Below are 26,010 nucleotides of genomic sequence, written 5' to 3' on the forward strand. Positions count from 1 at the left end.
GTTCGGCCGTTGTGATGACAACGATGGCGATATCCGCTAAATTGGCCTGTGCACGGCGCGGGAATCTGCATGTCTGGTAGGTCGTCACCGTCATCAGAAATCGTTAACTTGTCTCTCCTTATGCCAAATGCTAATTTTTCAAGCCTAAAATTGCCGGGGCGGACGGTGAAATCAAAGACGAACTTGAATTTTTAGCCGCATCGTTTGACAGTAAGCCAAGCATTCAAGTTAAGTTAGATGGACTTTTTGATGGATCGATGATCGACCAACAGACTGACGTAGCTCTGTTCACTCCACCAAACTCCTTCGATTGATCAAATGACTGTTTGATTATGGAGTAGAAACTGTATATGCGTAGCATCCGACAATAAGCAAGCCAGTGAAGTCCATGAATCTGCAGTGCGGATTTGGCCGCATTCTGAAGAACTGGACGAGAAATGCTGACACCGCCTGAGACCGAGAGGCATCTGTGTCTGGCCAGAGTTGGTTGAGCCCGAACAAATCCACCAACATTTTAAGCAAGACAACGAGCAACCACCCACCACCGCACGGAGGGAGGAGGATTTCTGCCTCTCGTCGCATTCGTCCTCTCTCCCTCTCTCGGTTCTCGCGGTGGTGGCCACGGGCGCAGGTGAGGGGATGGTGGACGGCAGGATGGCCGGCACGGCGGCGGCGCTGGGCCTGTCGGTGGTGTCGTCGGTGTCGATCGTCGTCTGCAACAAGGCGCTCATGAGCACACTCGGCTTCGTGTTCGGTGAGCCCTGAACTTATCCGAGTTATCTCGCGTACAGTCTGTTTCTGTTGGACGCCATTGTTCGAGATGCCAGGAACATCTTAGCGGTTTATACTGCCTTTAATCGATGCGTAGCAGAGTCCCCGTTGTTCCCGTCTTGTGCATCGCCTGCGATAATGATTTCTGATTAAGCTCAGTGACGGAGAATGCTTTGGCCTGCGTAGAAGACAGGAGGCGGCGGTGTACGGCTTGCAAACGAGGAGTAATTTGTGAAAAAAAAACTTTTATATACATGTTCTTAGCGAACTAAAAGCAAATGCTGAAAAATAAAGTTCGATAAAAATACACCAAAATCAGCTTCAAATTTAAAGTTGAAAATTTAAATTTTGGCTGATAAATATAAGCATAAGCGAAAAGATGAAACAAATAGTTTACGCAAGTACCTCCTACAAGTACACTGCAGTTTATGTGTCACTCGAATGGTTATAAAAAAATAAAAAAATATTAAGAATATATAAATAATATGTGATATATTATTTCACAAATATATATGTTTAAATTTAAATTCAAAATTAAATGGACGGGAAGTGTCCATCCATTTTTTTGCAAAACACTGCCTGCTGTTAGGATTGGTGAGTGGCGATTGGGAGTTTTGCGCGAAAAAAAAAAACTCCTATGATGACCGTTTTATTGATAGCGGTCTTTTTGTGTAGTCCGCTTCCCCTTCTGTCTTCGCTAGTACGGTAGGAGTAGGACCCTGTCAAAACCACGCCGCCGGCGGCGGCGGCGGCGGCCGGAGAGCAACATGGCCGCGTGTTCGCTGCAGAGCATCCCGCCCGGATGGCGTTCCGGGGACCGGGGATATCATTACGCTCCTCAGCCTCCGGTCTCCTCTGCGCCGTGCTCCTCAGCCGCCGGTGGCGCCGACTGGTCGCCTTCGCCCCAGCCCTCGGTCCTCGTTCCACCGGAGATCTCCCCGCCTCGCGCTCGCCTACCTCGGTTCTATCGATCACCCTCTTGAACCTACCTCGCTCGCCTACTTTGCGCTTAAAATTCCGCGCACATATCTGGTCTGTTTGCTCTTTGCAGAGATCTTGGTAAGTAGATTTCGAGTCTACGAACATCTTATTCAATTCCCGCAAAAAAATCCTTTAAATTCCTCCATTCCAAGGGAGGCCTAATACTATTGTTCTATTTAATGCTAGCATCTAGCACTCTGTCCGCATACATTGGACTGCGGCAATACGAGCTTAGAGCAACGCAAATGACTAGATAAGTATGCACTCTAGGTGTTCTTTGAATTGCCTCAGTGCAGACTTGATGACCATTTTCTGAACATCTCTGCTCTGCTGCATATGTGAGTCAAATTCATGGCTCCATGGGACAATTGGAAATTGCACAACGTTACTGCTATCCTATTCATGTATTTGTTGAACAAAAATGACATCCTTCGAAAATTCAGGAAACACAAGTTGCCTGATGGACACGGTTCATTAATAAGGCACACAAATTCTATACTACTTTATGAGTACAATATGACGAACAATACCACCTGAGAAAACTAACTGTTTCCTAAGCTATATAACCATGCAAAAATCACAGCACTCTCCTAATTTCTTTCAGCTACTACGCTGACAAGCTGGCATCTCCTGGTGACATTTTGTTCCCTTCATGTGGCTCTTCAGATGAAGCTTTTCGAGAACAAAGATTTAGACCCCAAGACAATCATTGGATTTGGAATACTAAATGGCATATCTATTGGGTTGCTTAATCTGAGCCTTGGATTCAACTCTATTGGCTTTTATCAGGTTGGTTTACTCTTCAGAAATCAGGCCAATCTTGCATTTGTTTATTTTTCCTATTTTGAGATGAACATATTCATCTTCAGCAAACGACACCTGTTGGAAACTTTAAAACTTAAATTCTTGCTGGAAATTTAGTAGTTGACCTTGATTCATGCCCAATCTGAAAATCAACATGCACACAATATGTTGCCCTGATTTTATTGGGGATGGAATGACACAATTCAACAGTCTCTAGTTTCAGCCAATTCATGTTCTTTGTCTACAGACCTAACTGTGCTTGTGTAATTAGTCTACTGCTTTGTCTAAGCTATCTCACTCTATCAAATGCATCAGGTAACCAAGCTGGCAATAATTCCATGCACTGTATCTTTGGAGACTATATTGTTCAGGAAAACATTCAGGTCTGATCCAAATTTTGCCTTGTCTTATGTAAAAAAAAAAAATTTGCCTTGTCAATTCACGCTGAAAAAAACCATTAACTACTAAATATATGATGATTGTTGGTATCCTTGTGAATACAAGCATGGTACTTGAATATTTGAATTCCTCAATACCTGTGGGTCTTGCAATCCTAATGTCATACTCCCATAAAACAATAACTTGTAGTACTATCATAAATTGAATAGACTATAACAATATTTTCACTTCATGCAGCCGGAGAATCCAAATGGCACTGGCAGTTCTTTTGTTTGGTGTAGGTGTTGCAACAGTGACAGACCTGCAACTGAATAGACTGGGATCGCTGCTGTCTCTATTTGCTGTACTCACCACGTGCATTTCACAAATTGTATCCTCTAAACAAAGTATACATTCAATATTATTTTCTTTGCACTAAAATAATGACACTTGATTCTTTGTTTTTAATAGATCAATAATCAGACATATGCATTATAGAAAAAATGGCTTTTGGTGTTAGCTCATATCAAATATATATTAATTTACCAGATAAATAGTTTCTTATATCTATTTTGATATGCATTCTCTTGCACCTAAAGTGGATGATAACTTTTAACATACTCTGAAACTCTGATAGTTTCTACGACCTCCGTCCCAAAATATGGCAACTTTTGGCTATGATGTATCCAGATTCATAGCTAAAAATGCTTACATTTTGGGACGGAGGGAGTAGGTGTTTCTCAAATTTAAGTAGCTGATCTGATACACGTTGTTTTTTTTCTCTCCATTTTTTTGTATCAGCTATAAATATGTGGATCCAACGTAGTATATTGATTTAACATCATATCCTTCTTCTGCTATCACTATTTCCTTCCCCATACAGCTTAACCAATTTTGCTAGATGACAAACTTTATCCAGAAGAAATTCAAAGTCTCTTCAACTCAACTGCTCTACCAATCTTGTCCATACCAAGCGCTGACTCTTTTCATCATTGGTCCATTTCTTGATGGTTTTCTTACTAACCAGAATGTATTTGCCTTCAAGTACACGAGTGAAATCCTTGTGAGCATTCCCTGGCTCGATGTTCCCTTTCTTATTTGTCTTCTATCCATTATACAGTAATATATCTGTTTGTTATCTTTTTGTCAGGTATTCATCGTTCTTTCCTGTCTAATATCTGTCTCGGTAAACTTCAGTACATTTCTTGTGATCGGGAAAACATCTCCTGTAACATACCAAGTAGTAGGCCACTTAAAAACCTGTATCATCCTCGGTTTTGGATATGTTTTATTTAACGACCCATTTAGTTGGAGGAACATATTAGGGATTCTTCTTGCCTTGTTAGGAATGATCCTGTATTCTTTCTTTTGCTTGATGGAGAATAAACAGAAGGCCCCGGAATTGTCAGCTCCATTTTTCCACACTAAGGTATCAGATAGCACTTCTTTTCTGAAGCCTTAATGCTACATTTGCGACTTGCAGCTATTTTTTTCATATCTCGTCCTTGCAACTTTAGCTGACCCGTTATTTTCTTTCACTAACTTACTTTTTCGTGAATGTGCAAAAGGATTACACGTCAATATATTAGAACTTTCACTAACTTACTATAATTCCTTGCTTCTCACCCATCGGTAATCACCCTTGCTTATCAACCTGGCAGGTGAAAGGAGGTGAAGCAGGGACTCTTCTCCTAGTACAGAACGGGTCAGCTAAAGTTGCAGATGGTGTTGTGACTGAGGGCCCAATGTGGAGGTCAAACAGAGACTTGGACGCATGATCATCCCGCTCCTGCAGAAGGGATCAAGGGACTGACATATGGTCTGAAACCGGTGTAATTTTCATCGGCATTTTGCTCCAGTTCACTCCAGCTAGCTAGTTCTGAAGGCTCCTTGCTCTGCGTCTTGTACATACATATTCGGCACCTATTTTTGCTACGACTGTACATAACATGTCCACGGCTGGAATTAAACAAACATTTGCATTCATACTATTATATGAAGATTTCATGTCTGTTATTTACCCGAAGAGTAAAGTGCACAATGCGTTTGTTGGTTGGGGATGGGAACTAATCCCTTCGACATGCAAAACAGAACGAAATATTAACGCACGATTAATTAAAGTACAAGTTCCTTTTCTTTTTAAAAATGGATTTATATGATTTTTAAAAACAACTTTCGTATAGAAAGTTTCACCAAAAGCACACCGTTTAGTATTTTGGAAAGCGTGTAGGTCGAAACAAAAATGATGAATTCACTTGTAGACTTTTAAATGGTTAGACTATGATGAAGAAATATTGCATGCTTATATTTAGGATGAAGGGAGCCACTTTGATAATACAAAATCCATTCAAGTATTTACCAAACTTTTGTACAAAAGACAAAAGTGTTCACAGATCTGCTACGCATTTGCAAACGGAGGTAGTTGTAGTAGTACGTTACGTCGGCTGTTCTGTTCCCTTCTCTGATATAAAAGCGTGTAGGGTGTTGCAAAGCGGAAAGTGGCAAATACGCTTTCGCTTATGAACCCCGTGGGCCATGGCCCTTATATATTCCTACCTGACAACTTAGACCGTCGATCCAACACACGAACGGCCAGGATGCTTTGCCGCTTCTCCCGGTTCTAGTATAAAAGGCCACTCGTGGCGCAAACCCTAGTAGAGGAGAGATTACCTTGGAGGCTTCTGAGCTCGAACCCCCCGCCGCCGCCGCCGTCGCCTCCTCCATCCGCCGCCATGGTAAGGCCTTGCTTCCCTATGCTTAACGCCTAGATTGCTTTGCGGGATTCAGCGCTGAACTGACCTCTCTTCTTGCTGCATCGGCGCAGACCTTCAAGCGCCGCAATGGCGGCCGCAACAAGCACGGTCGCGGCCACGTCAAGTACATCCGCTGCTCCAACTGCGCCAAGTGCTGCCCCAAGGTAAGGCGAAGCGAATCCCCTTTTGCCCTCTCTCGTTGCGCGCGAGGCACCCACTGGATCTCTGTGTTGATTTGGGAATCTTTGCTTTGGGTGCGGGACAGGACAAGGCGATCAAGAGGTTTCAGGTGAGGAACATCGTGGAGCAGGCCGCCATCAGGGACGTCCAGGAGGCGTGCGTGCACGATGGTGCGTTTCCTCTCCCCCGCTTTTGGTTTCTTTTGCTGAATTTGTATGTGATGCGAAATCGTAGTAGAGGTTGGATTTGTGATCGCCGATAACACACTGGCGATTTGCATACTGCTGGAAATTTTTATTCTATCTTGATATTGTTGAATTGATGGCATACAATACAACTATCTCGTTGCAGGATACGTTCTCCCCAAGCTTTACGCCAAGGTGCATCACTGTGTGTCCTGTGCAATCCATGCTCACATCGTCCGTGTCCGCTCCCGTGAGAACCGGAGGGACCGCAGGCCTCCGGAACGCTTCCGCCGCAGGGTACCTGATCCCCGCCTCTTAACTATTATATCTAGTGCTTAATTGATAGTGTAATTAGTATATCATGATCGGAACGATTTCCTTTATCTGTTACTGCAGATTTAAGAAACAAAGTCTGATATACTAATAGACGTAATGATTTTGCACAGTATTTGTAGATATCTCTTATCTGCACATATGGTCTAATATCTTTCAAGCACGCTGAAAAATTAAAATTCTTTAGTGTGCTGATTCTATGAAGTTTACCATTTAGCTTTTAGTCAAATGTACCGGCATACTTAAGGAAGTATACTCATTCAGCCAGCTTCTATAATCTGAAATCCACTGTTCTTTTTTGGAACTGCATGTCTTCCCTGATGGCAAATACTACATGTTGCCTGTGGGATAAACAGGTCCTTGAGATTCACAGCATCATTTTCACAATTGGCTGATGGTTTATGTGTAACATTTATGTTGGGATATGTATGATATCCTACAAAAAAGCCAGCTACCAAAATTTTGTTAGGGCCTCAATCCAAAATGGCCCTAACATCAAGTAATCAATTTTCATCGAATTCAGTAGATTGTAAGCTAGCTAGTCTGTTGTTCTTTAAGACAACCTTAATTTGTGTTAACCTGTTCTAATTATGGAATGCTGATTGTTTTGTGCCAATGCTTACAGTATCTAGCTTCTTGCTAGTGGGTTTGTGTCCCTCTTTGTTGCATCCAGAATTCAGATGCGTTTGTGATAGTATAGTAGTATCAAAGTGGCTGGCCTATGTATCAAAACCACATTAAGATATCTGCAAATATGTCCACTCATCCTAGAAAGTGATTAAGAGGAGCGCATGGTGTAGTTGCGATTGATGTGTTTAGGCTGCTGTTATTGATGGGCTCTATTGTTTGTTATTTTGATCCATATTTTTTTGTTCTCAAGTCTATTTATTTTGGAGCGATCTTAATCGTGAGATTATATGTTTCTAAACTAGTTGCCGCTATTTTGCAGGAGGATAGGCCCCAAGGCCCTCGTCCAGGTGGTGGCGCTCCCGCTCCTGGTGGAGCTGCTGCTCCTGCCCCCAACGTTGCTCGCACCTGATTGTCTCCGGAGTGATAAACCTTTTTTCAGTCGTTTCCCTAAATCTAGCATGATACCAGGGTGTTGAACTTTATCTAGGACCAACCTGTTCTTTTTCAAATATCGGATCTGCTGTTACTGGTTTCATCTTTACTAAATGTGGTTTACCATTTATTCGATTCGTTCTGTTCCTACTCACGCCGTGTCAGACGTTATGTGCCGTGTGAGTTTTTCTGTTCCTGCTCATGCTTGTGAGAGCAACATCGTATGTTCTCCTAAATCCCGAGTATGTTACTTTTTCTTTATATTCAGCCAAGTGAAACACAATGGATGCTCAATGTACGTTCCTGACCAAAATCCAGAACTCTAAAGGCCATCTTTGTGCACGAAACTCTGCTGATCGGGCCAAACCGCTTGGCTTTTGGTTCAAGCTTTTTAAAAAACTGTAACTGAATTTTACATTTTTTGTCCAGATTTGTCTGGCTTATGTCAGTTTATCTCGCGGAATCCGACGATAGCGATGGATTGTGAATCTGATCCGGCCGTCCAACTTGAATCAGACACCATATAAGATGCCTTTTTGTGGGTGGGAAATCATTTCCATTTCCAATTTAGCCAAACATTGCCTCAGGCTGTGAGCCTGTGACCCCACCGGTCAGTCGGCCACCGCCACCTTTGCGCCATACTGCCTCCCATCTCTCTTGTCAAGTCGTCAGCCAGCCAGCCTGCCCCGTCGTGCCTCCACTTTCCCACCAATTTAACACGATTCCAAACCACGGACTCCATCTGGACCGTCCACCAGCGCATCCCACGGTCACCTCCCGTCCCCACGTTTTTCTTTACACCCACGCAACCACCACCCAACCTCAAGAGAGCACGTCGCGTCGCGGGCTCGCAGCCGAGTTGATCTGCCGATCGGCCGGCGGCATGACGGCGACGTCCAGGGCGCCGCGGCGGCCCCGCGTCCGCGCCCCCGCGCGCGCGCCGCCGCCGACCCCGATCCGGACGGCGCGCGGCGCGCGCTCCGCGGCGGCCGACGAGCTCGTCCTCGCCGAGTTCCTCGAGGCCTCCCTCCGCGTCCCGGACCTCGCCCTGCCGCCCAAGATGAGCAGCAGGCGCTCGTTCCGCTACCCCGCGCCGCCCCCGACCCCGGACGTCCTCGCGGGGGCCCTCCTGTCGGGCCCCGACCCGGACGCCGCGCGGACGGCTGTCGGCGCCGCCGCGGAGTCCGGCGCGTTCCGCGTGGGCGGCGCGGTCGATGCCGGCGAGGTGCGCGCGGCCGTGGAGGCGGCGGAGGCGGTGTTCCGGGCGCCCGAGGAGGTGAAGCGGGAGCTCGGGAGGTGGTTCCGGAGGAGGGATCGGGTGGCCGGTGAGGAGTTCTACTGGTTCCGGCCGGCGACGGCGAGCTCGGATGACGACCGGGTGCTCGACGCGGCGCTGCCCGGCTCGACGTACCAGGTGTTGAGGTATACACGTACGCCACATTCCGCCTGCGCTTTTTATGCCGCTATATGTAGTAAGTTTTGTCCTTTTCTCGCCTCGTCCACATCAAACGTAGGTGCATACTTGAAGAGAGTTTCAGAATTTGAGCGGTTTTAGAAGCCGATTTTGATCGGATAAAATACGTGCGCACTTAAAATTATGCAAAAGGATCAGTTTGGTCATACTTGCGTTTTTGTTAGCTCTATTGAACTACTCTCCACTGGACTGGACTGAAGAATATCTCACTTGCTACCGTTCTCTCGTCGATGTCAATTGGAATGAGCTGTAGTCTGTAGAGGGTACGGAACTGTGTACATCTGTTTTGAGTACCCCAGAGCCTCCGGTAACCGTTGCAACTTGCAAGGAATGGAAGGCCCATTTAGATGTAGAGAGCGAGCTAGAGAAAAAGGCTGGCACCTGAAATGTTGCAGGGGTACAGGCACAGCCCATGCAAGTATGCGACAAGAAATGTTGTGTGGTTTTCTTTTGAAGGCGTGGATGCTGTCTTGTGGAGTCATTGTCAAACTCTATACAACATGCCGTTCCATCACTTATTTTGTTCCAATTTTGATGTTTCGGAAGAAAATATCAGTGGAACAATAATAACCATAATATTCTGTTTCTTTAGCCTGAGTGGGATTTCCGCTGATTCTTAGCGCAGTTGTCAAAAACTCAAAATACACCAAATAAATATAGCCATGAATGTCGAAAATTCAATGGATATGCGAACGGGCCTGTTCTACAATAACCCCATTGGGACTTTCATAATGGAATTTTTGTGTACTTACATCAGATCCTTCACTTCCTAGGGAAAAGATGGAGATTGTTGCATCCAAAATGGAGGATCTTGCACAATGCGTTATGAGAGTTCTATCTGATAACGCCAGGAATCCTGAAGACTCTGCTCTGTCTACAGGGGCCGCGTCAATACTATGTCTGACACTATATAACTGTAACAAGTTGAAAACTCATTGGAGTGAGTTTGGCAGCACCAATCCTCCAAACTCGTACGCTTTGAGCATCCACCTCTCTGGACGAGACCAGGAAATTTGTCTGCGGAATCAGAGCGGGTCAACTTTCTTCAGTTTGCCGGCAGGCTCTATGCTTGTTACAATCGGCAAGCAGATTCAGGTATCAACAGAACCATTGCTTATTACCATATTACTTATTGTAATTCTAACGGAAACTTACTAAGAGTCCTTTTTTTTTCTACTCAGAACTTGCTAAATGAACTCTTAACCAATGAATTGAAATTTTCTTATACGCACTGAACATTTGCATCATCCTTTATATACTATCACCGTCTCATACTTTCATTGACATGGTGGTCCTTGAATCCTTACCCCAGGTCTGCCTTGTCAGTACATTTTCGTAAGTATTCGGTGCCATATATGGGATCAATCCAATCCATGTAGCCTTTGTAGGCTAAATTCTAATTTTCTATCCATCTTTCAAGACTGTAATATGAGCAATGGGCAGTGGTGCTTGCTGTATGCACAGTTTGATCCTTCCATGTGTGGAATGTGACACAGTTTTGCTATGTGCGAACTCAGGAATGGTCCAATGGGGAGTTCAAGAATGCTGTTGGTGAGATACTATTTGAGCTGACTGATGAACCAAACCCGTTCATTTCCCTGGAACTCTTGTACTCACCGGGTCACCTGCGTCTTCCTGATGTTGGTCGACACGCAAGATGCATTGACCATCCCAAGACTGTTTCTTTCAGGGACCAGATTTTGGTTGCTCTGGTTCTGCTCGTTTTCTTCTACCTCTTCTGGAGATAATTGTACCCAGGTTTGCTCATTAATCATGCCCTCCTTTGTCAAGGCAACGAAGCCGTGAGGTCAAGTGTCCTAGAAGGCTTATTTTTACAGCTTTTCTTGGACTTAGCTTCCTGTACTTCTTCATTAATCGTGGGGGAGAGCACCGCACGGGTGGCGGTGATGACAGGTAGTTTGAGTTTTTGCCTCTGTGGTTTCAAATTCAGATTTTGTTGCTGTTAAACAATACGTGATAGAGTGGATATCCAACTTGAAGAAAATGATACTGGGTGGATTTTGATTTGTTGATTGAGGCTTGATTTTGCTGTTGAGGTATTGTTTGGAGGTGAGATTTTTATTCTATTACGATGGAGGAGTTGTTTGTAAAGGTGCAAATGTTTTTATGCTTCACAAAAATATATTACAATATATGATATTATTGCCATGACCATGTGAAAATTGTTCATTGTATGCCCGCAAGTTGCAACTATTACCTTCATCCCAAAATATTGCTATGTAAAATAGGATGTGATATTATTTAGTACCACTATAAATCTGGATATGACATATTCGTATTACTAGATATATCATGGATCCTGTTTAGATTTGTAGTATCACATCTTGTCTTAGGTGACTGTAATTTGGGACGGAGGAAGTATCACAATTTTCGAATGACTATTATTGGCCGTACACTCGTACTTATTTATCACCTGAAATGATCGTTCTACGTCCTATGCTCAACTCGGTTGCTTTTCTCTACACAGTTTCTTCGTTGTGTCGGTCCAGCATGTGGTGACCACCCCTCCCCCCCACCCCACCCCAACCCACATACTCGACCTGTGGAGTTTCATGGTGATAGATCTCCAAAAGTACGTACCTGCCCTGTCATGTCCCGCGCTATTACAGTGTACTAGTGTACTACTGCTCTGCTCCTACTTGACCATGCTCAATCGATCAAAACCTGAGCTTTCTTTCAGTAAAAAAACGAAAACGGCGTTGCAGACTCGGACTAGTCCGCAGCAGTAAAACGCGGCACCGAAAAAAAGGATCACGAAGAGATCCACGAGAGGGGAGTAGGAACGGAACGGGGCCTCGTGACAAGAAAACGGGGGTCCAACTCGAATTGAACGGCCACCCGCAGCGCGACGCAACTGCAGGCACACAGTCGTCGCCAGTCGCCGCTCGTACTCTCTCCGCGACCATACGTGACGCCGTGACGGCCCCGTCCTTTTCTCGCCAAAAGGCAAAGCTCTGCACGTAGGTATAGCTCTTGCGTTTGGCAGCGACGACGACCAAAGAACGCAAAGTTGCAAACGCTGTGCTCTGCCTCTTCTTCTCGTCTTCTTCTTCACGGGTTGGTTACCTTGGGTTTCTGGCAGGTTGTAGGCACCTGAAAGATGGACGTGCGACCAACCAAAACGCCGTGCTCCGTGACCGCCTCCTCCTCCTCCTTCTTCGTCGTCGTCGTGTTGCCCGCGTGGTGGCGGTGTGCGTGAGAGAGTCTGGGGGCCTTCGCTGATAATAAATGTGGGCATCTCTCGGACGATTCTGCTGTTGTGCTGCTAGGACCAAGGTGGTGGCAACAAGGAGAAGGAGAAAGGGCTGTGGGGGGGACTGGTGGGCTACAGGCCGTGATGCCAATCTCTCAACCTCCACCGTCCTGTGCGCGATCGATGTTCTAGTGTACGGTACAGGCAGTGTCATCCTAATCATTGCAATCATTGGCGCCATCTTTGCTAGAGACTCCCAATCCTTCGTCTCGTTGTCGGTTCTATTGGCTTTTCCCTTTTGTCACGTCCTTCTGATCATCCCTGAATTTTTAGTAGTAATTTTTACTTACACCATGTCAAAGGCTCAAAGCCAGCATCTTGGCCTTGGGCATGACGCATACACGTACACCATTTTATTCGGTTCAGATCGATCCTTCCTGCCGTCGATCATGGTAAACTAGACCGTAGGTCGTGTCCTGCGATGAGTGAAACACTGCTGTCTTTGTCATTCTGGTACATTGGGCCATTGGGCTGCTTCGTGATGCCGTGCGCTTTTGCAGTACTACTAGTAAGCAGCACCGGCTGCCTGCTTTTGCCTGGTAAAACGAGTGCTGTGCACAGCATAACGGCACCTCAATTCTGATGTGTGGCGGTCACTCATGAAGGCTGCTGGTAGTAGTAGTAACATTTCGAGGCTGTGCCAAAAGTTACACCATTGAATTGGATCTGCAAAGGGCCGTAGTTACACTGCACTGGAGGTTGAGAGACATGAACCATTCACTCTGCACTGGACGAGCACTGGCCATCAGCCGTCTCTTCTTCAGTCTCTTTCTCTGCTGCAGGGGTGTCACAGTCACTTGTTTGCTGGAGTTAATTAAGCTCCCCATTTCCATTGTTACTACTGCATTCTCCCTGCTCTCGATAGTCGGATGTGATGTCTCAATGTTAAAGCCCTTCACTGACTAATCACTGAGGCCTCCGAGAGAGAACGTAGTGAATGCCCGATGTGTGTGGCTGCGGCTTGCAGCTGCAGCGCCTTTTGTCAGGCTTACATGTACAGTAGTATATGATGTGTGTGTAGAGTAGGAGTAATTGTGTACAGCATACTCCTACTGTAGTAGAGGAAGGAGGTTCTGATCTGCAGCTTGTGGGGTGCAGTAGGAGTAATACTCCGTGTACTCCAGTATTTGACACTGGATGCAGTGAAACTGGTTCTTCTGCTTCTTGGCAGTCGTTCATAAACGATCTTTGCGAGAACGGTAAACAAACCACGCATACGCAGTACTCATACATCCATGAATTTCTCTCTGAATGAGTCGAAGCTGCAAACCGGGACACAGATTGCCGTGTGCATGCCCACCACAACCGATTGGCTTCCAATCCTGTCATTTCTCAGACCCGATCCTGGCCGAAGCTTCCAACAACAGTACGCTATGCAGTAATCCTAATACTATCTCGCCCATGCACAGCACAGCCTGAAGCAGTGAAGCTTGTGAAGGATCAACGACGACGCAGTAGTTCACGAAAGCATCTCCTGTTTCACCACCGCCATGGCACGCACTGTCCCTGTGCATGCACATACATGTTGACTCGAGAAACACACTGAAGAATGGGACGCGCGAGCTGCACCATGTCGTGCGTACGCATCGACGATGGCGTGCAGGTTCACCCTGCTGGTACTGGTACAGTAGGACCGACGGCCGGACGGCCGGCAAGATGGGTGGACAGTGGTGGACGCGCTGTTCCCGGGTATTCACAAGGTAGAAATTCTACAGAAAATCTTCTATCGCCCAACCTATCTTTGACCCCAACAGCCACGCAAATTCTTGTCGAAATTGATGATGTACCACTACTAGTTAGGTTTCAGACATTCGGCAAACACACTGGCATAGTGGCATGCAGCTGAATCATCATCCTTCCCTCACATCAGATGCCAATATGCTAAGAATTCAGTGGCTGTTATCATAGTTGCAAGATGTGAACGCCACGGTGGTTGTTTCCAATCATTCCCGTATGGCCGTATCGTGCTATGCTGCAACATTTGCCAAGGAAACGAGCTATTAGCTAGAGGCCATGCAAATGGGGACATCGTCATCTGTGGAACCCTATGCTGCTCGGGGACAAACGGAGCGGAGCTACAGCTCCTGGAACCATTTCAGGGGTATCCCATGTGTCTTGTGGAATGAAGAGAGCAGAAGGAATTAAATTCAGAATGATCTGATCCTTAGGACATCAAGGGGAGCCACATGACGTGCCAAGTGAGCTCCAAGCTCAATCCAATTTATCTAAGATCCGCCGATATCTGGAGCTTGTGTTTATTAGACATGGCTATCATGCATTCATGCATGACGGTTTTGTTCATGTGGTCCACTATATAATGCAGCCCACTATTGCGACTTCTTGACCAGAAGACTCAAGATGAGCAATCATTTTAGTAAGACTGTCATTGTTGCCTTGGTATTGTCGAGTAGGTACGATCCATATGTCATGATTTCATCGAATTGTTCGTATGCTAATACTACTATTTTTAACACAACAAAGACATTTGCCTTCTACTCCTACTGTGGAAAGCATCATGTTTTGGAGAAAGAACATACTACTAGCAAGTTCAGACTTCAGAGTATGTAGCACTGATACTTTACAGAAGTTGGATGAATTCTTTCCTCAAGCTCTGCAGACACAGGCTCCTCATTGATGAGGAATGGAATCTACAGACTACTACTCCTACTACGTATATACTACAGCCACTCTTGTATATGATGAGATGAGTAGAAACAATAGGAGCAGTAGGATTGCAGTGATTCAATTGCTAGGTTTTTTGTCTGCAACTGTTGCTACTTCTGTCCTCTCTATCTAGCTGCACTACCCACAAGCTGCGAGCTCAAGAAGATCGCAATTCGCAAGGTGCAACAAGCTGCTAGTACTACTAGCATTCACAACTCACAAGCAGAATAACTAAAAAGTACTAACCTGCTCTGAGGAAAAAGCTCTTATACAAGGACGGACTGTTCATCACTTAAAGAGGATGAGGACCAGGAACTCGCAACTGCATCGGTACTGAATACTGATCGATACCAGGTCTCCAAGAAACAGAAAATAAAGGAAGAGAGACAACTGTGAACATTTACTTGATGGTACTAATATGTTGACCTGTACTGTGCTTGAGAAGCAAAGCTTGTCCAACATTAGTACGCGAGTCAAGGTTAGTATCCTGATTCGTATATTAGTATATTACGATACTACGATTTTATCAAACCGAAACGATACCGCGATATCCTAATTTTGATAGTATCTCGATCCTACTATTCATTACCACACGATCCTACGTAATCTTATATAGTATCCTAATTCTACAATCCAACAAAATATTATTTAAAATATGATAGTTTGAAAATAATGAAATATGCTCAAGTTTATATATAAAAATCAATTAAATATATCAAAACTAATGTGGTTTTTCTTAATAAATATCTCTATTTGCATGACATATATTATTACTATATTTTTTATATAGAATGGCTATATGTAATTAATATAAATATTAATTAAACTTTTAAAAAAAGAAAATCTCTTAGTATCCCGATCCTACGATACGATACTACTTTGAGCAAAACTATATTAACTAAGATCCTAATACTGACAACCTTGTCGCGAGTAACTCAATTTCTTGTAAACACACACAGAGACTATCAATTAATACCAGGAATATTTTTTACCTGTATTTCTTTAGCAGTAAAAGAAGTATAAGAAAGGCACACTTGTTGCAAGTACAATTTTCACAATATTTAGATTTAAGGTAATTTTTTTAAAAAATACTAGACACAAGAGCAGTTTGTTCTAGATCACGCAAATATTCTAGCTAGATCAAAATCAACTTGCTATGCTAAATTATTCGTGAAAGTTGAATAGTTTTGTAAGAAATGATAAGTTTGTTATTTAAATTCTTAGTGAACAGTGGCAATTGCAGACGCAGCAGACCTTACGCATTTATATAGGGTGTGTTCTTTTTCTCTATTCACCTTTATGCATGATGCTTATCTTTCATTATCTAAAAAAAATATGTGCTTGATGATCTTTGTTTCAGAATGAAATTTGTTTAATAATCTATTTTAGAAATGAACTTAAAGAAGAAAATATCCACATTATACTAGCTACATGACTAAACCAGTTGATAAAGGCAGACAGCAATGGGAGGGTCTCTTCTTCTCTGCCTCCACTAGATGGCGTTGGCGGGTGAACGCTCTAGGGGCCAGGATCTATCAAATGTGATCGTTGACAAACGCAGGGTGATGGAGGATCCGTTTGGAATGCTTCTCAAGAGCGTCTTAGTGTGAGGATTCCCCAAGAGGTTGCTAATGTTATCAACATCGACAGAGAAGACCTCAACCTCCTATGAGAGGAGGCCTCTTTCGGATATGGACCTCATGTTTCCTTTGTAGTTCAACTTGATTCTTCTGCCTTCTTTGTCGGTGGTTTGGATCCCGCCGTTTATGTAATTATTGCTGTTGTGTTGAATTTGTGTAAAAGATCTAGCTAAAATCTTTGGTGGTGTATCTGAAGCTTCTCATCGTGTGTTAGCACCTGAACCTCCACATATGAGAGGCCCCTTTAGGGTTTGTGAGCATGCTTTTCTTTTGGCAACTCGCCTTGTTTCAAGCTCCGTAGCAGCTGAGCTCCAAGCCTATGCCATCGGCGTCGTAGGCAGCCAAAGGAGAATAACCCAATTGCCTTTTCATATTGTATTATGTTATTTTCTGCAAAATGTTGATTGAAATTGTAATTTAATCATTCTAAAAGGGCTTGTTTGCAAAACTGGATGTATCCTATACTGAGTTTTTTTTTCTTTTAAAAAAAGAAGAATCAGGGAGTGGCCATTTTTTTCTGCGTTCCTCTCTGTAGGTTATTTTGTGAAAAAAATAGAAGTGGTTAAATTTGCAAATATAACCCAAGTAGCACGTCTATGTAGCATGTACATGCACCTTGCTTAGTTTTCTTGGCACCCTACTAAGGAAAAATAACTTGTGTGGGAGCACTTGTGAGTTGTGACTCAAATGCACCCACCAGACAAGATGAGTGATTCGCTATTCAATTACAAAAATAGTGACCAACTTAAATAAGAAACTCACCGTGCAAGTTGCAATACCAATAGTATAATTTGCACTTTAAACAAACTTAAATAAGAAATTCAAATGCGATATACTACTGTAATACTCCATCCACGACATACTAGCTTCTTAGCGATCTTCAACATTATAGTTTGATCAATGATTTATTTTAATTTATAACATATTTTCCATAAAAATAAAACTAACATTATACAAAAATATTTTAATACGAATCCAAAAATAAGGACGCGTTATATTTTAGATTGATGAAAGTAATTCAAAAAAGTTGCTACTACTAAGCATTAGACAAATACAAACAATAATAACTATAACTTGAAATTAAAGGCTATTTTAATCTAATTATTGTTATACAGTTTATGTTATGGTTATGGAAACCACATACCACCTCCGTCCCAAAATATAACAACTTTTGACTATGAATCTGGACACATAGTTGTCCAGATTCATAGCTAAAAATGCTTATATTTTGGTACGGATGGAGTACCTAATAGTAGTTGACTAAGCTCGGCAGGACCATCATATATTAAGTCTTATACGGAATTATATCTCGTATATAGAAGGAGTTCTGGATAAGGAATGACGAATACAGTTCTATATGAAAACGAGAAGGACTACTCGAATTGTATCCATATTGGTCTCCCTAGTTCTACTTGGACAAAGGGGTATCTATGGGTATAAATACAAGACCCCTTAATAGGAGGGGAGACACAACAACAGATAGACACACAATATACAAGCCAACATATGCCGTCAGACATCAACATTAGGGTTAAGCCTAGAAAGACCAACAAGAGGGATTTAGCGTCAAATCTGATCTCAAGAGCTCATACTCGAGGAGGAAGACTACCATGTCGTCAACTATGTGTTGGTTATCCATGCCGCCAAGTTGACGACAGCTCGATAGGTTATCCCAATTATTGTACTTGTGTGATCCAGATGAATAAAGAGTAACACCGGCTTCGGCCGACAGGAGTAGGGCTATTACCTGTCAAATAAGGGGTCCGAACCTGTATAAAAATCCTTGTTTCCATCTCTTTTACCTCAATCTCGCATACCCTGGTACCAACTATCCCTATTTCATGCAAATACTGTAGTCGAGACCTCAAACGTCGACAGTTTAGTTAGGGTGAAATTTACTCTGGAAATCCGCTCGATTTTTTTTAGAAAATCATGAGCTACAATTAGGAGTCCGACTTTCGTCTCAAGTTAACATACAAGTTTTTTTAAAAGATATTTCTTATACGGCTCCTTTTGTATTTTCAAAAGCGAACAAACATAAAAACTAACTTAAACACGAATCTATATTTCTAAAAATGAACGAAATTAAAAACCGACTCAAACAAGGATAACGTACCTTGTATTGGCAAAAACATTTTCAACTTTTATAATAGTCGAGATTAATAAACAGATAGGCGTGAACTTAGAAAGGGTCTCATCTTTTCGCTTATATTTATACTTATCAGCCAAAATTTGAATTTTTGACGTTAAATTTGGAGTTGATTTTAGGGGTTTTTCATCAAAGTTTATTTTTCAGACTTTGTTTTTAGATCGCTAAGAATGCATATATAAAATTTTTATTCATAAATTATTCTTCAAATGCAAATATGCCGTAAAACGATGGGTCCACAAGGTTTGGATTGATGAATACTACTCCCTCCATCTTCTTTTGATAGTCATATTTCTAAATCTAAAAAAATTATTTTTGATAGGCATATTTCAATCCAACAACCTATCCTCTTAATGACTTTCTCGGATTTAATGCGTGACTCTACATTCTTCCACACAAGATTGGCTACATGGGCATCGAGAAATGTAAATATTAATGAATCGCTTGTTTACAAGGAATAACTGGTAGCATATTTAAATGGATGATAAGTAGAATTACTTTGGTCTGTGTGCCAAGATGAAATATGACTATAGTTTAAGTATGCAATGCGGTAGTACGTACATTGCATCGGTACCACACTAAGCGCGCATTCAATAAGCATCAATCAAACTGTCAAAAAAAAAGCATCAATCAAAGACTCCAAATTAGGTGCTTGTCAAATTACGGTTTGATTAATGATTAATCCATGCACCACAATGTCTCGGATGCTCAACTAACTTGACACGTCGTCATATACTTGTACTGAAGTCTTCAACTCTACATCACGTACAACAGTAGTGGTGTAGTACCATTGGACACTACTACATCCTACAGATAAGAGGCAGAGCCAATAGCGAAGAAATACTACTGTTTGACTCCATTAGATTTGTCATTAATATTATCATTTATCAACACCACTATTTAGTCTTTACCATAGTTGATTTCTACAGTACTAGTAGTACCCTGTTTTGCCTGGATTAGCCTCTCACATTTCATACTAGCTACTGTAGTATAGTACCATAAATGTAAAGAGACAGAAGAACAGCATAGTATCCCAGGTCTGGATAACACTATTTATCATACCCAATTTTAGGATCATTAACAGGCTAGAGCAAACCAAGATTCTCAAGACGACAGCTCTTGGCACGATGGGACTCATTGGATTCACCATGCAAGACAAGAGTTGCATTGCATTGCACTAGCACGAGTGAGCTTGAGACTGAGCTCTTCCGCTACATCTTGATGTCCGCGAGGTTGGCCCAGATATGCTCGAACACGTCGACGATGAGGTCGTGGTACTCGGCGGCGTTGAGCGACAGGTAGCACGCCAGGAGGTCCTCCAGGTCGGCGGCGGTGCGGATGCCGTTCTCGGCGATCATCTCCTCCATGGACTCCCGGAAGTCCCTCCTCGGGTCCCGCGACGACTTCACCACCGCGAAGCTCTCCGCCAGGGGCGGCTTCGTCGTCGGCGCCGGCGAGCGCGCCGCCGCGGGTGGTGGTGGTGGTGGTGGCTTTGACTTCTTGGCCACGATACGCGGGGTGTTGGCGCGCGTCTTGAGGCGGCGCGCGGATGACACCGACCGCCTCGGCTTGCTCTGTTCGAGGAGGGTAGTGGGTTTTTTAGCCGACGCGCGTCTCACGACGTCGATGTGTTTCTCCTCCAGATCGCAGCCGTCGAGCTCTCTCCTCGCCGGCTTGGTCACGATAGGCGGGAGCACCTTGTCGGGCCTCTTCTCGGTCCGCAGGTCGATGATGATGTCCGTGGCGGAGGTGATCACCTTGCCGTCGAGCTCGTCACACGCGGCGACGGCGACCGTCGGCTTCTTGAATTCCACCTCTTCCTCTTCCTCGTCATCGTCGTCGTCATTGTAGCCGACGAACTTGTCGCGGCGGCACGGTGGGGTGTCGGGCGCCTCGACCACGACGAGCTCCGGCTTGCGCCCGCACCGGCAGCCGGTGGACACCGGCGAGGACAGGACGCTGCTGCCGCTGACGGACGGCGCCAGCTTGACGGACCGCCGCCTGTGCCTGCGCCTGGACTTCCTCGGCGGCGACAGCTGAAGAGGAGGGAATTGCGTGTCGGAGCACTTGGGATGGAGCGGCGACCCCACGAGCAGGTCGCCGGCCCGCGGCGTGTAGTAGTAGGACGCCCTGTGCGGGAGCGACAACGCGCCGTGCCTGGGCGTGTTCGGCAGCGGCCGGCACGCCCTCCCCGCCCGCGACACGGCCACCGAAGACTGCGTGACCACCCCACCGTGGCTGGCCCCGCCGCCGCCAGCGCCCGCACCTCCCCGGGCGGCGCGCATGTCGCGGAGCTTGAAGAACCACGCGTTCGGGATCATGTCGGACAGCCTGAACTTGTGCCTCCCCATGGCGCCGCGCTGCGCTCTGAGCTCCACAGAATGCGCGGCTGCTCGAGTATAAGAAGAGCAAGAAGAACAAAGCTTTGTGTGGGCTGCGTTTGGTTGCTTGCTGCTGCTGCTGCGCAGCTTGCTCTGTACGAGGAGGAGCAGAGGCGAGCAGAGGAGGAGATGGCGCGGAGCAGAAAAGGGCGGGTAATAGAGTGGGGGATCGGCGAGGCGGAGAGGAGGGGACGTGAGGCGCCTTTTGTCCTCGCTCCTCTCTATGCGGCGTGGGCCCCCACCTCGCATGGCTTCACTCTCTCAGCTCTCATCAGTGAGACAACGCCACGGTGAGGCCTCCTCTTCCATTACAGATTATTTCAACAGTACTGTACTTACTGCTGCTGCCTGTATTTTTATCTGAAAATCCCTGTAAATCTCTCGAAGTTTTGGTTGACATGAGAGGCTAAAAAATGTTTCAAGGGAGGTCGGGGATAGGATGATAGGATGGAAAGCGCAGGTATTGTTGGTCGGAGAAGAATGGGCCTACGCTGCACTGCACGTAGGATATACTACTACAGTAGACAGGATATGATATGAAATCTGAAGAAATTTCGCTTCGCTCGCTTGTGGATTGTGGTTACGTCCTTTGCCTGGCTGCCTTCAATTCTTTTCTTTCTTTCTCATCTCATCAGGCCTTTAATTACGCGTCGAAAAGCATCCTTGTCCGGGACCTCTTGTTTAATCCTTTTATTTCCATCACCCCTGGGCGAGACAAGCAACAGTACTACTACTGGTGGTGGTCGCTGGCTCGGAGCTTGAGCGGTCAGTCTGCGAGATTTGCCTTCGCCGCTTGCGTTCACAACAAAAACTCCGAGACTCCGAGAGGGTGTGTTTAGTTCACACAAAAAATTAGAATTTTGATTGAAATTAGAACGATGTGATGAAAAAGTTAAAAGTTTATGTGTGTAAAAAAAATTTTATTTGATAAAAAAGTCTAAAAGTTTGAAAAAAAAGTTGAGAATTAAACCACGCCAGAGGCTCTAAATTTAAGATGCCACGCGCAGCTTTTCGGGCCAAGGCCAATGGTCAAATCTTGCGCTGCAATGCAAAGCACCGAAACGCAATGCAGCGAGCCTGATCGGCCGCACGCATGGCGGCTTATCGCGAAAGCCACACACACGCAAAACCAAACCGTAATCCTGTCATGACGCAGTACTAAACTTGTACTTGCATGTTAGATTAGTGTGGTTGTGTGGCACTTGTAAAGAGTCAACTGGCAAGTGGCAACCCAAAAGAGGGACGTGGGTGAAGGTACCGGAGCTTTTGATCGTAAAAACCGAGTCCTCGATCGGCATGCTTAACACGGGAGATGGATCCAGCACCGGCACCAAACGGTGTCGATAGGATTGATGGCTGCGTGCTTAGTGCTCGGCGATCTCAGAAAGGTGCTCGTTATTGTAGACTAGAGTGTGGTCCTAACTCCGGCCCTGAGGCGGGTACTCGCTTCGCGCGCGCGTGCATCATGCTGCAGAGGGCAGAGCCCCTCTGCCCCGTGGACGAGACAAACACAAGGATGCAAAAACGTTGATCAAAACCATATTATTATTTTTTTTAGTTTTTCACACGCCTGCTTAATTAACCCATATGCATTGCGAGTGCGACACACAGCGACAGTCTTAGCCAACAAGTGCAATATAAATACTTGAACTAACTCATTCTAGCGCCGGCAATATAATACTGCAACCGGTAGATGAGATGAGATGAGGATGGCCCGCGTTTTGCCCAGCACGGAATCGCGCTTGCGCGCACGGCCGGAGGGCGAGAGGGCACCAGCGATGACGCCTCATTTAGCGCGCACGGAGCGCATAATATAGGTACTTAAGCCGCACGGTTCGTCGTCGCCGTGGCCCCGCGCGCGCGCTTAATTTTTTCGCGGCCTGTCGGGCGTTGCGCCCGCCGGGCGAGCGGCATCGCCGACTCCGTCTCCACCTACTCGGCTACACGTCCTTCCCGATCGATTTGTTAACCGCGCGGAAACAAAAGCGCGCCAGCATCTTGGTTCCCCTGGGCCATGCGTGGTGACACTATTTGCTTGCCTTCTTTTCCGGGCTCCTAGTTACCTAAACTGCTTATTATCAAATGTTAAGAGTGTCTCTCTCACTAGCCATGCAGGCAAATGGAGTGCGTATCAGCTGGCTGGCTTCCTTTGACTTGGAGGCATTTCCGTGCTAGTTGCAGTTAGCCAACAATGGATGGGCTCAGCTCAAAGAAAAAAAAAACTACGAAAGGGCTAACCCTTCACAAGTTGTGTCTGTATCGTGGATGGAATGATGATACGTTGATCTTGTTTGAAACTGAAGCAGATAAAGATTTTTTAGAGAAAAGGCCGAAAGGCCCAGCTTACTATCAAGCATAAGAGTGCAGATACAAGGGTAAACGCTGGGGAAGCCAGCTTGAAATGATGTGCTGAAAACTCAACTTCACTTCTATTAAGGTGCTGCTGGCACAGCGCTAACAAGCCAGGAAGGAACTCACAAAGAACCACACAGCAAAAATTAACGCACTAGTTTGGTCCTGACGCCCGAATACTGGCAAGCAATGAGTCCTTCAGACCATCCACTTCGACCTTCAGCTTCTCCGGCAGCAGCCCTCTCCACTGGATCAAAAACGAAACAGCTTTGTGAGGGAGATGACATATATTAGAAAGCAGCTTGTTATTGAAAACCCAGTCATTTCTCACAAGCCAAATCGCCCAAATCCCTGCAGAAATTACGTGTAAAAAGATTATTGCCCTATCATCCCCCATAGTCATCAAGATATTCATAAACTCCCTCCTGGAAGAAGGGACGTGATCCCAATGAAACACATCTCTAAAACAACACCATAAAAACCTAGCTGGTGCACATTTAAACATTAGGTGATCCACATCCTCTTCAGCACCACAGAACTTGCAGAGGGGATCTCCATTCCACTTCATCTTTTTAAGCCGATGAGCAGCTTGAATTCTCCCCTTAAGCATCAGCCAAACAAAGATCTTAATTTTCAGAGGCACGGGTGTCTTCCAAAGTTCTTGCATCTTTATGTCTCTAATCCCCCCAAAGGTCATTTCTCTATAGAGAGATTTCGTAGTAAACTGTCCTGATTTTGTTAATTTCCATCTCATCCTGTCCCTATCCGTAGATAAGTGAACATTTGCAAGATCTGCAAGTAGTTGTTCCCATTCAACTAGCTCCTCGGCACCAAGCGATCTTCTAAGATCAATCCTCCAGCCATCAGAGGACCATAATTGACTCACTGTTTTCCCAGGATCAGCCACTATACTGTAAATGTAGGGAAATTTGATTTTCAGAGGTGTATCTCCTAGCCAGACGTCATCCCAGAATCTAGTACCACTGCCATCCCCTAAATCATACAGCTGCCCAATTTCAACCAATGTTTTACCTCATGCAAACCTCTCCAGAATTGAGAGCATCCCTCAGTACTAGACTGGAAAAAGCCTCCCCCGAAGCAGATAAAGATTAAGTTGATATACGTAAAACGAGAAAACTATTAGCATAGAATTAATTAATTTTTAATTATTACAAACTTAATAAATGTATATTTTTCTCACGTAGTAATGGTGTTAGATATTGCAACAATTTTATAATCCATTGCAACAAATAGAAATCCTTGTAGTGAAAACAATTTCTATATAGAAAGTTTTCACAGGAAACATAACATTTATTAGTTTAAAAAACGTGCTAACAGAATCTTAATTGATGTAATGTGTATGTGACCAGGCCGATTGATCCCTGTCGCGGATGTTACTCATCCTGCATGCGCTGCCGATCGATCGACGAGCGTAGGTACGTTCTCTACGTCGTTGCCTCGTCGCTGTTTGTTCTCCATCGATCGGGTTCAGATTCCCACCGGTACTTTTCGCGGATCATCATGAGGCTAATCTTGTGTTTTGTCACGAGATTAGAGCATCCTAGTCATCAAATTCCTCAGGGAGCCCTGTCAAAGTACGTACGATACGCCGGCTGCGAGAGCAGCTGGCGACACACAGTACCTGCGTTGGGAGTATACGCACATGGACATGTGCTATACGCAAAGCAATGGTAGCGAAGGGTCGTACTCGTACACGACTCGGGGGCATGTATTATTAGCGTATTTCGGCCGTCTCCCCTTAAATCGATCGGTCCCGTGCCCATCTGCTGATAATGATCGAATACCTGATGGCGATGATCAATACGCAACAAAGATACGGGTATCCTTTGGTGTGACGGAACGGGGGACGGCTGGTGGTGTGGTGTCTTCAATTCAGCTCAACTCGATTTTTTCATACAGTCCTATACTGCATGGTCACTGGTCATGCAAGAAACGAATAAATATGTTCAGTGTTGCCTAATTGGTTGGTAGCGTACACGCACAAATTAAGCCGAATCTTTCACATATCTCGCCCCGACAACGTAACTCCATATCGACCTCTCTTGAATAGGGCAGGATATGAACCTATGGCTCCTTTTATGCTGCTCTCAACTCTGAATCTTGACTTGATGAACCAGACGTGCTACCTGTGTATAGTATCCAAGATGTACGTATGTACTCCGTACATAGCTAGTAAGTGTGCTGCTATAGAGGGTGTTTGGGAGAGAGGTAACCCCTCTCACAAAACCATAAGTACTCGTTTCTGCCAATCGCTAGGGTGAGGATAACAACTGTTGGAGAGTTTGACCTGACGTGACAACACACGTGTGAAGCACATCAAAGCAAGCGCAGGGTAGGGTATCGCCTCTCGCCTCGCCGAGGCCGTAGAACTAGCTATTCAATGACAAGGACGCCGCAGCGAAAGCCTCTGGCTCTAACCTCTAAGCCCCTGTTAATTTTTTTTCATCTTATACCCGTCTTAATTGGAATCCAGCTCATGATCCTAACTGGCCCATTGTACATAGACTAGGGTCTTCTTCAACCGGTCGATCAGTTTGGTCTCAGGCTGCCAGCCATTGCATTAATCCAACAAGATTTGCAGTTGCCGTAGTAGGTTCATTAAGCGAGG

General features: G+C 45.0%; 4 protein-coding genes across 4 annotated transcripts; 3 read left to right on the plus strand and 1 right to left on the minus strand.

The window, feature by feature from the left end:
- The first annotated feature begins 485 nt into the window (after window positions 1-485).
- LOC4327569 (UDP-xylose transporter 3) lies at window positions 486-4,960 on the plus strand. Its single transcript, XM_015769280.3, has 7 exons — window positions 486-754; window positions 2,357-2,541; window positions 2,872-2,939; window positions 3,193-3,325; window positions 3,836-3,997; window positions 4,085-4,363; window positions 4,596-4,960. Exons 1-7 carry the CDS (start codon window positions 640-642, stop codon window positions 4,710-4,712), a joined length of 1,059 nt encoding a protein of 352 aa, XP_015624766.1. The 5' UTR covers window positions 486-639; the 3' UTR covers window positions 4,713-4,960.
- A 630-nt stretch (window positions 4,961-5,590) lies between these two features.
- Window positions 5,591-7,737, plus strand: LOC4327570 (40S ribosomal protein S26-like). Its single transcript, NM_001409137.1, has 5 exons — window positions 5,591-5,669; window positions 5,759-5,851; window positions 5,953-6,037; window positions 6,219-6,349; window positions 7,335-7,737. The coding sequence occupies exons 1-5, from the start codon at window positions 5,667-5,669 to the stop codon at window positions 7,422-7,424; spliced, it is 402 nt and encodes a 133-aa protein (NP_001396066.1). The 5' UTR covers window positions 5,591-5,666; the 3' UTR covers window positions 7,425-7,737.
- A 534-nt stretch (window positions 7,738-8,271) lies between these two features.
- On the plus strand, window positions 8,272-11,096 carry LOC4327571 (uncharacterized). The gene is made up of 3 exons (XM_015766959.3): window positions 8,272-8,869; window positions 9,695-10,016; window positions 10,439-11,096. Exons 1-3 carry the CDS (start codon window positions 8,331-8,333, stop codon window positions 10,667-10,669), a joined length of 1,092 nt encoding a protein of 363 aa, XP_015622445.1. The 5' UTR covers window positions 8,272-8,330; the 3' UTR covers window positions 10,670-11,096.
- Window positions 11,097-19,688: 8,592 nt separating this feature from the next.
- On the minus strand, window positions 19,689-21,259 carry LOC4327572 (transcription repressor OFP2). The gene has a single exon (XM_015779452.3). The coding sequence runs from the start codon at window positions 20,997-20,999 to the stop codon at window positions 19,860-19,862; it is 1,140 nt and encodes a 379-aa protein (XP_015634938.3). The 5' UTR covers window positions 21,000-21,259; the 3' UTR covers window positions 19,689-19,859.
- Window positions 21,260-26,010: the final 4,751 nt, after the last annotated feature.

Source organism: Oryza sativa, chromosome 1 (genome assembly GCF_034140825.1).
Source record: "Oryza sativa Japonica Group chromosome 1, ASM3414082v1".
Lineage (NCBI taxonomy): Eukaryota > Viridiplantae > Streptophyta > Magnoliopsida > Poales > Poaceae > Oryza > Oryza sativa.

Coding starts and splice junctions, on each gene's coding strand:
- LOC4327572 (XM_015779452.3), bottom strand. CDS start 20,999: ATGGGGAGGCACAAGTTCAGGCTGTCCGACATGATCCCGAACGCGTGG.
- LOC4327569 (XM_015769280.3), top strand. CDS start 640: ATGGTGGACGGCAGGATGGCCGGCACGGCGGCGGCGCTGGGCCTGTCG. Junction 2,940..3,192: donor TTGTTCAGGAAAACATTCAG/GTCTGATCCAAA, acceptor CACTTCATGCAG/CCGGAGAATCCAAATGGCAC. Junction 3,998..4,084: donor AGTACACGAGTGAAATCCTT/GTGAGCATTCCC, acceptor TCTTTTTGTCAG/GTATTCATCGTTCTTTCCTG.
- LOC4327570 (NM_001409137.1), top strand. Junction 5,852..5,952: donor GCGCCAAGTGCTGCCCCAAG/GTAAGGCGAAGC, acceptor GGTGCGGGACAG/GACAAGGCGATCAAGAGGTT. Junction 6,038..6,218: donor GGAGGCGTGCGTGCACGATG/GTGCGTTTCCTC, acceptor ATCTCGTTGCAG/GATACGTTCTCCCCAAGCTT.
- LOC4327571 (XM_015766959.3), top strand. CDS start 8,331: ATGACGGCGACGTCCAGGGCGCCGCGGCGGCCCCGCGTCCGCGCCCCC. Junction 8,870..9,694: donor TCGACGTACCAGGTGTTGAG/GTATACACGTAC, acceptor TTCACTTCCTAG/GGAAAAGATGGAGATTGTTG. Junction 10,017..10,438: donor CAATCGGCAAGCAGATTCAG/GTATCAACAGAA, acceptor GTGCGAACTCAG/GAATGGTCCAATGGGGAGTT.